General features: G+C 42.6%; 1 protein-coding gene across 1 annotated transcript in view; it reads right to left on the bottom strand.

Annotated features, from left to right (window-relative positions):
• Positions 1-1,290: 1,290 nt before the first annotated feature.
• Positions 1,291-15,257, bottom strand: part of LOC115095512 (microsomal triglyceride transfer protein-like) — a 135,330-nt gene continuing 121,363 nt past the window's right edge. Inside the window, 3 exon segments of the mRNA XM_029609297.1 lie at positions 1,291-2,736; positions 7,590-7,760; positions 10,867-10,991. Coding sequence (XP_029465157.1) covers positions 2,550-2,736; positions 7,590-7,760; positions 10,867-10,991 — 483 coding nt within the window. The 3' untranslated portion in view covers positions 1,291-2,549.

Genomic DNA, 15,257 nt, shown 5'->3' with positions numbered 1-15,257 from the left:
TTTATCATTATTGGGCATTGTGCTGCCCTGATTGAGGAAGGAAAAAAATGCATATTATCCATTTTAGAAAAAAGCTGTAACGTAACAAAATGTGGAAAAAGTGAAGAGGTCTGAATACTTTCTGAATGCACTGTATTTCCTGAAATCTGTTTGTGTGTTTTAATTAGTTTGTAAGCTCTATGGAGGAGGGTGTGTCTCTCATGCATATCTGTACAGTGCTGCATACATATAGTAGAACTAACGAAATGATAAGAAGTAGGAGAAGGAATAGCAGTAATATTAAGGTAATCGAGCAATGGGGGCAATAGGAATGTGTAGCCTGGAAAAATAATTTTTAGTTCGTTGATTCATTTGTTTTTCATTTTACATTTAAGTCAATGGGGGAAGGCCCCTCTGACCTCACTATTTAAGAAAAATGGGCCAGGGCCCATCACCAAGGCCCAGACCGAAAGCTAGGTCCCATTAATGAGACCAGGGCTAGGCCCTAAGCCCGACACCAGGGCCGGGCTGAAGCTGGTTCCCATCAAAGAGGACCAGACCTAGGCTTGGGTCCAACGCTGGAGCCCAGTTGGAGATGGGTCCCATCTCCAAGACCCAGGTCAGGGCCTAAGCTCTAGGCTCCAGCCTGATGCCAGGGCCTGGCTGAAGCCGGGTCCTAAGACTGAGGCCCAGGCCTGGGCCAAACGAGATCCCAGTAATCAAGGCCCAGGCCTAAGCCCAGGGCCAAGGGCCAGATCCTAAGCTTAGGCCCAGGACTGAACCTATGCCAGGCCTCTGTGACTGGGACCTGGTGTCAGGCCTAGGCAAATGTCCAGGCCTGGGCTTTGGTGACTGGGACTTGGCCTCAGGCTGGACCCTGGGCCTAGGCCTCGGTGACTGGGACCTGGCCTTGGCCCTAGGTGTAGGTCCAAGTCTGAGCCTCAGTGACAGAATTCAGTCTCAGCCGGGACCTGGCTTCATGCCTAGGACTAGGCCTCAGGACTAGGTCAGGGCTTTAGCAACCGGGACCTGATCTCGGGCCAGATCCCATCATCTGGCCTAGAATAGGGAACCAAAATGAATGAGACGAATAGGATTTGTTCTATTTGTGGCATCCCTCTATTTATTTGGGGACCCACAAATGAAACAAATAGTGTCCTATTCATTTCAGAATGTCCACTCGTTTAAAACAAATGCACATTTCTAAGGGGCAATCAGTGAAATTCATTAACATTATATTCACCATTAACTTATGAACATCATATAGAAACTTATAACAAAATATAACTATTAGGAAATAAAGGCATATCAGAAGTATGAAATTTATTTATTTTTTTCAGAATAATCAACAGAACTATTATAGTTCATTCATTTACACCTTTAAAATGCAAACTTATTTTATCAAACAAACCAATTTTTACAAATCCCCTTCTTAAAATACATTACCAACTAATTGTTAAGAACTTTAACAGGTTACATCAAGATTTTGAAGCTTAGTGACTTCAGCTGTTCCCAAGCATTGGCTTTAATGTTCAGTAAAACCCATGCTGCAGAAGGTTTTCATCTCCTTGAGAGCCACAAATAGCTCCATTTTCTAGGTAAACCAAAATCATGTAAACCAAAATCATGGGTCCTTTAACCAATGAATTCATTGTGGTTATCCTGAAAACACAAACCTGTCTCTAGACCTCCAAGATCATTTGGAGTGAACAGCCCTGCCATATTGTTTTTGTCATTTATTTTATATAAATACTATTTGCATTAATATTGGGAACAATAAAGAGTTTTACATATTGCTCTTCTCAGTCAGTATCTTCTGGAAATACCTCTGAACTGTTCCATTTTAGAAACTCGCGAGTGAATGTGTATGTGCATCTAACCAAGAGGTCTTCTAAACATCACAACAATTTTAAAGGAATAGTGTCACATGTTCCCTAGAAAAACTTAATTAACAGAGAGCATGAAATTAACTGACACTAGCAAAGTAGAAGCAAATTGCTGAATTGGTTTCAACATGTTTGTAGTTCTCAACGTTCTGTTCTCAATTAACCTGGTTCTCTTAGATCAAATGTCTCCTGTACATTCATTATAAACACAGCTGATGATTTTTGGGGGTGGTCATTTCACAGTGCTCAGCCCCCAGTAGGGTACGTGTTGCTAGCAGTGCTCATTTCCTTTGGCTGCTGCTGGAATTTGTGACGGCACGGTGTGCTACGGCAGAGATCAGCAGCCAAAGGAAGACAGTATTGCTGGCAGTTTGGAGGAATAAGTGCCCCTAAAAAGAATCAGCCTGAAATATAGGCAGCCTGAAAACCAGACCTCTTTGGTGACCACAAGGACTAAATCGAGAATCAATGGTTTACTGGTTCAGAAGAAGACAAAAACAGTCTAAGGTATCAATCTTGATCTAATTTTTTTGAAACATCATCCCTCTAGGTATCAGCTGGGTGTCCCAATTAGCGGCTGGGAATATGAAGCTTGAGACTGGCAGAGCTAAAAAGGAGACAAGGACAGGATTAGTAGGTATGAGCCAGGCTCCTCTGGGTGGGCAGTAAAGGGCTGACCATCAGCTACTGCTCCAACATCTGTTCTGGCTCTGGCTCCAGCCACTGCTGCTCCATCAACAAGGCCTTGCACATCTCGGAGTTTGTCCAGTGAAGGGGAAATTCTCTTCCTGGCACAGTGGTGCGCTTGCCTTTGCGGACCATGCGCGTAACGTTTTGTTGCAGGAATGATTCTGAGAGGGAAAACATTTCTCTAAAAGGGGAGAACAGAAAGAAAAAAAAACAGGAAAGGTCACCCACAGGCATTTATTCGATTTGCTTTTCAACACACTACTTGAGACAACTGCGGTGAAAATGTAGACCGTTGATATAGTTCTGATTTACCACAAGGCTACTGTGCTTTGATGGCACTCCCTGAAATGACCGCTGAACAGTCCTTCCACCCTACTGATTCACTAACGGCAGGGATACCATCGCCAGGAGAAAGTGGGTGTTTCAATAGTTATACGGCGCAATTTTCAAAACTGTGCCGCTTGTTGAAAACTCTGCTTATACTTTTCCTGTGCATATTTTCCATTTGAAAACTCTCCTAGGATAAAGGTACCTACAGAGATCTGCATCTGCTTCTTCTGACGACACTAACCCTTCTACCTGGGTAAATGGCTTTTGAAAAATGCTCTCTTAACGCTTCAAAGTGTCTGGTACGTAGAGTGATAGCAAAAATTGAGCAATTTTCAAAAGTCTGCAGGCAGTTGTAAAGTCCCCAAGTACTTTTGCCCATGGGCTTCGCATCAGTTCTCAAAAGGAAAGGGCAAGCAAACTTGCCCCTTGAAAATTAGCCAGGAGAAAAAAGTACTCGCAATTAGCTGCATTTGTTTATTCTGCAGGTAATTTTCCCTTTCAAAATAATGTGCAGAATTTTGAACATGCAAAACTGTGTGCATTGTTGCCTCCCCCTGACCTAACCCTACTCCTTGGAGGGTCTCCACACAATGTAGAAAAAACTATGCACGTTGTTCAACACCACATGTACGTCTGGCAGCTTGGAGGCTAGTCAATTTTCAAAAAGCCCTTTTAACTGGATGAAATCAGTATTTACCCAGGTAAATGGCTTTTGAAATTGCCCTTTAAAAGGTAGATTTTAAGACCCGAGCACGGGCATCCATGTGCACGTAGCTGCCGGCGTAAACAAGCTCATGTTATAAAATCACCTACCTGCGTGCCCGATTTTATATCGGGGCACGCATAAGTATGTGTGTGTGTGGGGGGGGGATTTTAGTAGATGCGTGCGGTGACGTGATAGGCCTTTTCCCCGGTTCCCTCCCAGTCCGCTCCAGTAAAGGAGTGGACTTCCTAAACCCCCTACCTAACCTGCCTCCCTTTTACCCAACCAGCTCCAACCCTTAAAACCCCGCTAACTACCCTAGAATGTTTTGTTTTTATACTTACCCGCGGTCCGTAGCAGCAGCGGGTTATGCAGGTCCGTCGTTCCTAGCATGAACTTCACTGGGACTATGCCTTAATGGTGCTGTCCCGGCCCGCCCATGTCCCGCCTCGCCCCTTTTTTCTTTTCTCCCCCTTTCCAATTCGTATACTGGGAGATACACGTGTGGCTGCGGGCCTCTGAAAATCCGTGTGGCGCACATATAGCCCAGTCACGCACTTATCTCCCCGCTTCGGCATGCGTAGGTCTTTGAAAATTCACCCTTTATTGTACAGAGGCAAATAATATACGAATAAAGGCAAACCCTCCTTGAAAGGAGGAGCCACCTTTGACTTGAAGGCAAATTAAAAGTTTGGGGGTGGGGGTGGGGTGGAAGTACTGATATAATAGGTACTTTTGAACTCCAGGGGAAGAAAGTATCACCTTAAGTGCAACTGCCTGAGCCAGTTCAAGAACCGTGGTATTTCTCTCAGTCTGCCCTGAAGGCGATCTGGAGGGGACCGAATGGCCCAGACAGGCTTTTATCACTCCCGGTATCAGGGATAGGGCACTGAGTGCAGGAAGATCACAACACTCCCGGTATCAGGGATAGGGCACTGTGTGCAGGAAGATCACAACACTCCCGGTTTCAGGGATACGGCACTGCATGCAGGAAGATCACAACACTCCCGGTATCAGGGATAGGGCACTGAGTGCAGGAAGATCACAACACCCCCGGTATCAGGGATATGGCACTGCATGCAGGAAGATCACAACACTCCCGGTATCAGGGTTAGGGCACTGTCTGCAGGAAGATCACAACACTCCCAGTATCAGGGATATGGCACTGAGTGCAGGAAGATCACAACACCCCTGGTATCAGGGATAGGGCACTGCGTGCAGAAAGATCACAACATTCCCGGTATCAGGGATACGGCACTGCATGCAGGAAGATCACAACACTCCCGATATCAGGGAGAGGGCACAAGTTCTAGTCACATTGACTGATCACATTACTTTTTTTGTCAAGCTACCAACTGTTTCCATTTCCCATCCCCCATATATTGTCAGTTGGAACCTTGGTAACATGAATAAATAAGAGGGCAGCCAATAGGAATACATATTCATTCCTAAACTGACCTTAACCGACCTGAAAAGTGTCAAATTGTATCATTTTCTGTTAGTGCGCACTAACTTCCCGTTAGTGCGCACTAACCATTGTTAGTGCACACTAACAGAAATCCGTGTGGCGCACATATAGTGCGCACTAACTTCCCGTTAGTGCGCACTAATCGTAAAAAACGATTTTTTTACTAAAACATCGTGCCAAACACGATTTTCTTCTCCTGCCAGACGATTTCGATCGTTAAGACGATTGGGCACACAATTCACATCCCTACTGGGCAGTATTTCATTTCAGGTTCATGAACACACTCTTCAAATCTCAGAGCATAAAGCCCAATTAGATTCCCATAAAACACAATGTGTGGCTATTTCCAATATAAATGTTTTCTTATTTCAGGAGAATAAAGTACTTACTAGTAAAATTGATAATGGAGGGAACCAGTTAATACATTTTAATTTGCGTTTCTTGAATTTTCCATATTGTTCCCTGATGTCACCTATGGAGATGCTGAGGAAGTTCTTTTTGGACTTTCTCAGCTGCTCCAAGGAGAAGTGGATTAAAAGATTCTCTGTCTTTGTGACACATCTTTAAAATACAATAAAATCCAATTTGATTGTTTAATCAAAACATTCTTTGACATTCTATTATTTGACTAATCCTTATATTACTTGGCTGATAATATAAATATACAAGACCCATTAGATTTAACAGGAATTTTGGAGAGTTCAGACTCATTCATTCAAAATAGGGCTACTTTACTGGTAGTCTTTGCTTGTGAGACTGACATATAATTGACATTATGTCTTTTTTTTCTATTAGAGAGTCTCCCTTTTTAGGGCAAAAGATCTATATATTTCCGGATGTTGTTAAGGAAACCCAGATACGATGAAAACAGTTTCTACTTTTAAAGCAGAGGACAATAGCCTTAGGGGTTACCTTCCACTTGAGGTTTCCCTGCAAATGTTTTGTGAAGTGGTAAGGATCAAGTTATATCTTGTATAATTCTTCTCAACTGGAAGTTTTATTAGTTAATAAATCTTTGCCTCCAGTGTAATGTTGGTTCTAGAAGAGTGGCCTTATTTTGAAGTATGACTGTAGTTTTTTTTTTTTTTTATTATTTTTCTTTATATATACTTTCTGTTTATACATTTAGGTTTCTTTCAGCCAACTTTGACGTATTGGTACACATAAGAACATCTGTGTAGCATTAAATACAAACAAAGAAAATGGAGGTAATAACTCTGATTTTGATCTTTTGTATAAGTTAAAGATTTTATTTTAATTAAGCTTTTATATGTTTTTCGATGTCTAGAGTTTTGTTTATTTATGTTTAAATATATAATTGTTTTGTTGTAAGGACTAGAATTCAATGGATAATATATTGATTTCCATTACTATTACAGCCCCTGATGCAGCCGATTAGGCGAAACTCGGCCGGAGTCGGGCGTTTTATCTAATAATATTAATAAAGACTTCTTTCCACGGCATACGGTCTTGCTTTTTGTTTGCCTTATTTTGAAGTATGACTAATTTTTTTTGGATTATTTCTCTTTATTTTATACTTTCCCCCATACGATATCAATATAGTATTTGCTAGATATAGTTTCTTCGTTTCTCATTATTTCTTTATGTTTCTGCATAGCATAGAACTTTAGTTAATATGTTTTTGGAACATTTCATTTCATTTGATAGATGTTAATGCCTGTTTATTAATACTACCCGTGAAACCCATCATTATTTGCTGATTTATAGTTACGAATGTTACTTTTCTAAACTGTTGTGATCTTTACATGGAATGACAGTATATTAAATAAATAAATAGCAATACTGATTATGTCTTCAAGTATGCCTGATCGTAATTTAAAATGCAATAAATAAAAAGTAAAAAAAAAAAAAGGAGGAGGAGGAGGACCCCTTTGGCTGCACAGGGCCAAAGGAGGAGGCTGTTGCCACTGGTAGGTTCAAGACAGGGAGAATGAGTGAGCAGGAGTGTGTGTGTGCAGGGGGGACAAGCTGAGAAGTGAGAGTACGAGTGGGCAAATGTGCATGAGAAAATGTGAGAAATGAGACTATAATTGAGCCTGTGTGTGAATGAGAATAAGAATGTGAATGAGAGAGTGTGAATGTGGGTGAATGAGAAGAATGCAAGTGAGAATAAGCATATATGAGAGAGGGTGTGAGATGAACATGTGAGTGTGTTAGTGTGTATGTGTATGTGAGAGGACAAAGTTTGTGGGCATACCACGGTTCCCTTCCCCAACAACCCATTAATCCCTGACAATCTCAGGGTGACTCAAAATCAGAGGTACCCAAGTGTGATTATGGTCCTTGGAGGGCTGCTACTAAATCTGGTTTACAGGGTAACCAAAATAAGCAAAATAACCTGATTTGGATACAAAACATATGCAAATATATCTGATAGATACCTATTGTGGATATACTGAAAATCAGACTATTTTCAGCCCTCATGGAGTGGAACCAAATGCCCTGGTTTTACAGACTCCGATCACAGCTTCCGTATCCCTCAATGACCTGTGGACAGAGCTCTGTCTCTCACCTATATGGGAGCTGGTCCTGTTTCAACTGGAGACAAATACGTACTGGAGTCTCAAAGAATTTAACCATCGTGTCAAAACTAAATGTAAGCTCGGCATCAACCTGGGCTTTCACATCAGCTTGGAAGAAATCAGTGCCAACTTTTGCTTTTAAGTCAATGGCCAGTCCAGCCCTGGAATGGATAAAAAACACAAAATATGACTTGGGATGTTATTTTTCTGGAAGTTCCTTTCCACTGAAGCGCCGACGCCTGATTTTATAAGATACGCGCGTAGCCGCGCGTATATTATAAAATCTGGGGTCGGCGCGCGCAAGGCTGCGCAAAATCGGCAGCCTGCGCGCGCCGAGCAGCACAGCCTGCCTCCGTTCCCTCCTAGGCCGCTCCGATTTCGGAGCGGCCTAGGAGGGAACTTTCCTTCGCCCTCCCCGCACCTTCCCCTCCCTTCCCCTACCTAACCCACCCCCCCAGCCCTATCTAACCCCCCCCTTACCTTTGTCGGCAAAGTTACGCCTGCTAGAAGCAGGCGTAACTTTGCGCGCGTCGGTCGGCAGCCCTGCTCCGACCTCCGGTCCCGGAGGCTGGTCCGGAGGCCTCGACCATGCCCCCGGGCCAGCGCCACGCCCCCGGGCCCGCCCCCGAAACACCACGGCACGCCCCCGAAACACCACGGCCCGCCCCCGAAACGCCGCGTCAGTAGGCCCCGCCCCCGACACGCCCCCTTACAAAAGCCCCGGGACTTACGCGCGACCCGGGGCTTTACGCGCGCCAGCCTTTGAAAATCTGCCCCACAGAGAATAGTAAATCCACAGAGATTCTCACAGAGAATAGTGAATCACGCGGTACCGGGGGGGGGGTCGGCCCCGGTGCCACCCCAACTCCTCCTCTTCCGAGGCCGACTCCGCCCCAATCACCCTATCGCGTGCGAAAGCTATTGAAAATGACCCCCTTAATAATTTGTATAAAGTAGAGTGGTTGCTGGGTTAGTCCACTAAAAGGTCATTATTTCTTCATAAATGGACTACTGCAGAAATCCTACTATTCATTCAAAAAAGCAAATAAGCAAGGTCACCAAAATGTCACAAATGTTTTATCCAATAAAAAGTATCACCTACAACTTATCTGTTAACCTTTATTTCTGTGAGAACTTGTGATATTTATAAGTGTTTGAATTATTAAGGAAGGTTATTCACAGTGTACCCTCAAGGAAAGAATGTTTAGTCAAACTCCAAGTGGAGGTTAGCAATATAACTATGGAAGGGGTGTCTCAATTATGGGAATACCGTCTCCATTCAGGTAGCACAGAATGGAGAATGCTCATGCACATCGATATGATGGAATTGTATAATCAAATCATCAGCAGTGGTTTATTTTTACGCATTAGTTTATTTGTCTAAAACCAATACTCGTCATCCTAGACAGTCTCAATTTAGACTGGGTTTTAGTACAGAGTTTGCATTAATTGTCTTGACAAATGAAATCCGAACAAAAGCTGATACAGGAAAAGAGGCGCTAGCCGTGTCACTTGATATGAATGCTGCATTTCAAACTTTATCATTCTCATCTTATTGTTGCAATGTTTAAAAGAATTGGGCTTTGAACGTATGGCCTTGAAATGGTTTCATTCATTTAACTAACTGGACCTTTAGAGTTGTCCGGAATCAAATGGGATCTACCTCCAAATCTCTTCTGTTTGGCATCCCGCAAGGCGCCCTATTGGCCCCCATTTATTTAACATATATTTAGTACTTTAGATTATCATCACACAAGGACATGGCATTAGCTGTTATTTATATGCAGATGACAACTAGCTTGTTGCCTTTACTGATCACAGATGATTGGTTTGTGTTAAATAAGTGTTTGTCTTTATTGTTAGTTGGTAGAAATTGCATAAATTAAAACAATTCAACTATAACAGAAGCATTATGGATAGATAAGGCTAATCGACCACTGAATACTTTTCCTGCCATTTCCAGAATGATGATTCACCCTAAACCTTTGATTACTGTCCTGGGAGTAAAACTAAATTCTAAACTCAACATGACTGAGCAAGTGTCAGCTACAGTTCAATCCTGTTTTCATTATCTTTGTATTTGATGGCAAACAAGATCCTTCTTATATAAGAAAGATTTGGAAGCTCTGACCTACTTACTGATACTCTCTTGTTTAGATTATTGCAACATCTTATATCAGGAGTCTATCCAGAAGCTACTTAGATGCCTCCAAATAATTCAAAATACAGCTACAAACTTTTATTTGGGGCTAAGAAGAATAACTGTAACTCCCCTATTGATTAGGATTAACTGGTTACTTATAACCGCTAAGATTAAATTCAAAATCATTTCATTAGTTTAAAATACTTTACAGATCGGTCACCCTCGGTATTTAGTTGGCCTTTTTTTTATCATATAAACTAGGGATGTGCATTTGTTTTGGTTCGGAGGACCCGAAAAATGATTGTAATTTTCTGAAATTTCGGAAAAATTCATTTTTCGGGTTAGTGCGCACTAACCAGAAAATTGGGGTCCCCCGAAAAAATAAAGTCCAAACCATGGGAAAAACGCTGCGCATCTCTAATATAAACCTATCTGTTCCTTCCGTACTTTCGCTACTCTCAACCTGACTCCTACTTTTAGAATCAACTCATAGAGCAGCCTTTAGTTCTAGCACATAGAATCCCTCCCTCCCCCCCCCCCCCCCCCCCAAATGGTCTTCTACAATCAATTTGGAATGAAAACAATTATTTAAAATACCAGAACATTCTTAAAGCATGGTTATACTCATAGGCTTATAATATGGGATTAGGGAACAAATCTTTAAAAATTAGATATCTATATGTATAGGAACCTGAACATCCATAAATTGTTTCTAAGATGGTTTATATGGTTGGTTTAGCTACCTCTAATCTCTAGTTACTTGATGTGTCCTAGGATTCAAGCGTCTTGTACAAATCGATGCACTCTTTAATGCTATTTTATTATGCTTTGTTTTTATAGTTTTTAATTTTGATTATATCAAGCATTATATCATTATAATATATTAATTATAGATAATTTACTAGAGTATTTAATTAATTTTGTTGACTCATAATTTTATTTTGTAATTAATCTTGTGCTATGGTAATTTTTAATGTGCCCAAACCATGAAGTTCAGCAATTTAAATGAAGTGCAAGTTCTTGAAAGTCTAGTCCACAAGCTAAGCAGTAAATTCAAGATTATGAATCTTTTTTCTTACCCTAAATAAATGGAGGTAGAACATTTACTTGCTACGGTACAGTACCTTGTTTTGATTCTGGTTTTCGACTCTTGATCCCACAAACTGATATCAATGTCAGCTGAGATGTCTAGTCCAAGTCCACCCTGAAACTCTACTGCTACCTGCAGCCCAGACTGTAGTGGGATCTCCTGTAAACAGAGAAATGGCAGTAATATTAGTTCAAGGTTAAAACTAGCAACACTAACAAAGGCATAAGAACATAAGAACATGCCATACTGGGTCAGACCAAGGGCCATCAAGCCCAGCATCCTGTATCCATCAGAGGCCAATCCAGGCCATAAGAACCTGGCAAGTTCCCCAAAACTAAGTCTATTCCATATCACTGTTGCTAGTAATAGCAGTGGCTATTTTCTAAGTCAGCTTAATTAATAGCAGGTAATAGACTTCTCCTCAAGAACTTATCCAATCCTTTTTTAAACCCATCTACACTAACTGTACTAACCACATCCTCTGGCAACAAATTCCAGAGTTAATTGTGCGTTGAGTGAAAAAGAACTTTCTCCAATTAATTTTAAATGTGCCACATGCTAACTTCATGGATTGCCCCTTACATACATCTATGTAAAAAAATAGGGTTTTATAAAAGAGAAAGACTTTATTTTCTATTTATCAATTATAAAGATATTTAATACAAGAGTAATACTCAGGAAAAAGTATAACCCTCTAAAATATTATCCAGGATTCTTAATACAAAAAAATACAAAACTCATATTGATGAATCTAAGGCCTGAATATAAAAGGACAGAAAGTCAATACATACACACTGTATTCAGATATTTCAAATAACTAGAGATATGATTCGGCCGAAGCTTTTGGTTCGGCCTTCGTTATCGGCCCGCCACGGGAAATTTTGATTTGCCGGCCTCTGTCACATGGTAGGAGCAATGGATGGCCGGATCCATCTTAAAAAATGGCACGGGCCATCCATTGCTCCTACCATGTGACAGGGGCCAACCACTGGCACCGATAGCCCCTGTCACACTAAGGGCAAAGGGCCATCGGCGCCATTTTGATTAGTGGCAGCCGATGGCCCGAGAGGGGGAGATCGCTCCTGGGACTCCACTGGACCACCAGGGACTTTCAGTAAGTCTTGGAGGGGGAGTCGGGCAAGTCTTGGGAGGTTGGGAGGGTGGGGGTTGCAATTAATTAAATTTGAAGGGTTGGGGTGGGTTTGGGGTTTTTTTTGTTTTTTTTAATGTGCCCTTTCTCCCCCCCCAAAAAATGATAAGAAAACCACACGAAATTTTGTGGGTTTTCTTATCATTTTGTCGCCCCCCCCAAAATGCGAAGAAATAGGAAATATCGTCTCTATTTCCTATTTTGTTGCAAACAAATGCACATCCCTACAAATAACTTCATGAGATATTAACAGCAAATTGCAACTCAAGTATAAAAGAAGAGTCAGCAGTAGTCAGCAGATTCATATTCGGGGCTAGCATTATCTGCCTTTCTGACCAAAAGGTGATAAGCTGCTCTGAATCATAAAAAAAATAACAGCACCTTTATGCACTCTTGCACTTCCCTAGATGCCACAAAGTAAATATAGTCACCAATGCAAATACATCCTCATGAATACTCAAACATTTCCTCCTACAAAACTGCGTAGGTCTGGTTATATAAATCAGGAAATATATAAACATTAAGGGACAAAAGAAAAAGTTATCATTCTGCTGAAAATAAGGTTTTGTGAATTCCTACTTTATTTGTAAAACCAATTCTACTCTCAAGGTAGCTTTTGGAGGGCAAAGGAAGAGAAAATTCTGGATGAATTATGTGATACATCAATAAAAACTTCTACTTCTTTATTGTCCTGCCCATAACCCCCTTCCTTTGTTTATCTAGAATAAAGAAGGCTCTAGCAACAGGAGGACCAGGGCCTTCTGTTACTTTTAAGGTCTCAATTAGATGTCAATGAATAAAACCCTAGGAGATGTTACAATCTGAAGAATGCTATCTAATCTTAAATGTTTATTCTTATTTTCCAAATTTTCAGTATAATGACATAATAAACTTTTATCTTTCCTTAAAGAGTTGCAAAGCTCTTGCATTCTGGAGACATTGTTCTTCACTTTGGTAAGCTCTGCAATATACTATGTTAGAGAAAGGGGTTTTTTGGGCTTTGATTGAGACTAATCAGATTATGGGGGAATGGGATATTACCCTGAGAACACAAATCCCAATTATGACATGGGTAAATTCAGAGCACACCACTGCATTAACCGATAGGGATGTGCAGCAGGGACGGATTCGTCCCATTCGGGATTTGTAGGGGCCCAAATTTGATGCATCCGTTCTCGGGGGGCCACCCGATCCATTCATACGTCAAAAATACATTTGTTCCCCCCAAAAAACCCCATCCCAACCCTTTAAAGTTATTTACCTATTACCCCCCCCCCCCCCCCAAGACTTGCCAAAAGTCCCTGGTGGTCCAGCGGGGGTCCTGGAGCGATCTCCTGCACGCGGGTCGTCGGCTGCCAGTATTCAAAATGGCGCCGATAGCATTTGCCCTTACTATGTCACAGGGGCTATCGGCAGCATTTTGAATACTGGCAGCCGACAGCCCGAGTGCAGGAGATCGCTCCAGGAACCCCGCTGGACCACTAGGTACTTTTGGCAAGTCTTGGGGGGGGGGGGTCAGGAGGGTGGGAGGCCTATTCGTTGGTGATCCGTTGTATTCGTGGGGGTTCTCCATACGTTTCGGAACCCCCACGAATACAACGAATATGGCATATACGTTGCAGATTCACAATACGTAAAAAATGAATGCACACCCCTATTAACCGGTACTGCCTTACAGCTAGCCTTTTACAACGGAAACGGTATATTGCTAGCCGTGTCTAAGGTTCCTCCCATGGACTATCCAAAATTCATGAAGAAGTTATAGAAGTCCCTTGTTTCTCTGAAGTGCTTCCAGTGTTTGACAGTACTCCACCTCGTAGTCCGGTCTTTGAAGCCCCAGAATATGATACCCTGACCACAGAACAAAAACTACTTGCCTGGTTCACTGATCGCAGTTGTTGATATAGTCAGGGTCAGAGGAAATAGAAGGCTGCAGCCTATTAACCTGCTGTTCAGGAACATCAATGCAGGGAGGGTGTGGGGCAAAATAGCCAATATGCTGAGTTAAATGCAGCATTTATAGCCCTTCTATCAGCACAACATGATGGGGCTAGTTCCCATTACATATACACAGACTCTTGGGCAGTTTATAAAGGTCTGTTACATTGGATGACAAAGTGATATCAGGATGCAGGGCAGATTAAAGGAAAACCACTTTGGGATAAAGATCTCTGGTCTGAAATTTTGAAAATCTGTCAGGAGATGCAAGTTTATGTCATACATGTAGATGCACGTGTAGGTAGAGATTATGGTGAGAGTACCCATAATCAGGCTGCTGATCAATATGCAGCCATTCGTGTAGTTAGCATAGGGAACTATGTGCATAAAGCATCAGGTCATTTGGGTGCCAGTAATATCTTGAAATAGACTCATTTTAAACATCTCCCTATGACAAAAAGAGAAGCAGAACAGGCAGTAAGAGACTGTGTAATATGTCAAAAAGAGAAAGGGAGAATTCCAACACCCTTACATGGAGTTGCACCTGGAATACTAAGTGTGGTACAATTCCATGGTACGTTGTATAGGTAGATTATATGGGGCCACTGCCTACTGGCAAACATGGGCATACGTTTTAGGGGTGTGCATTCGGTCCCTACGTATTGGCAATCCGCAACGGATGTGCCAATATTCGTTGTATTCGTGGGGAAGCGAAATGTATCGCGATTCCCCATGGATACAACGAATTTTCGCCGAATTATTCGGCCACCAATTTAAACAACCCCCCCATCCTCCTGATCTCCCCCAAGACTTACCAAAACTCCCTGGTGGTCCAGCGGGGGATCCGGGAACCATCCCCTGCACTCTCACACCCTCGGTACCAGTTCAAAATGGCGCCGATAGCCTTTGACCTGCTATGTCACAGGGGCTACCGGTGCCATTGGTCAGCCCCTGTCACATGGCCATCGGCGCCATCTTGTGCTCCTGCCATGTGACAGGGGCTGACCAATGGCGTCGGTAGCCCCTGTGACATAGTAAGGGCAAGGCTATCGGCGCCATTTTGGTTCCTAGCACCCGACGGCACGAGTGCAGGAGATCGCTCCCGGACCCCCACTGGACCCCTAGGGACGTTTGGCCAGCTTGGGGGGCTTCCTGACCCCCATAAGACTTGCCAAAAGTCCAGCGGGAGTCCGGGAGCGACCTCCTGCACTCGGGCCGTATTGCCAGTATTCAAAATGGCGCCGGCGCTACCTTTGCCCTCACTATGTCACCAGCCCCTGTGACATAGTGAGGGCAAAGGCTAGCCATCTTATCCTTTTACAGGTCTGCTCATCACA

Source organism: Rhinatrema bivittatum, chromosome 7 (assembly GCF_901001135.1).
Source record: "Rhinatrema bivittatum chromosome 7, aRhiBiv1.1, whole genome shotgun sequence".
In the NCBI taxonomy this organism is placed as follows: Eukaryota; Metazoa; Chordata; class Amphibia; order Gymnophiona; family Rhinatrematidae; genus Rhinatrema; species Rhinatrema bivittatum.
This window is presented reverse-complemented; position numbering and strand designations above follow the sequence as displayed.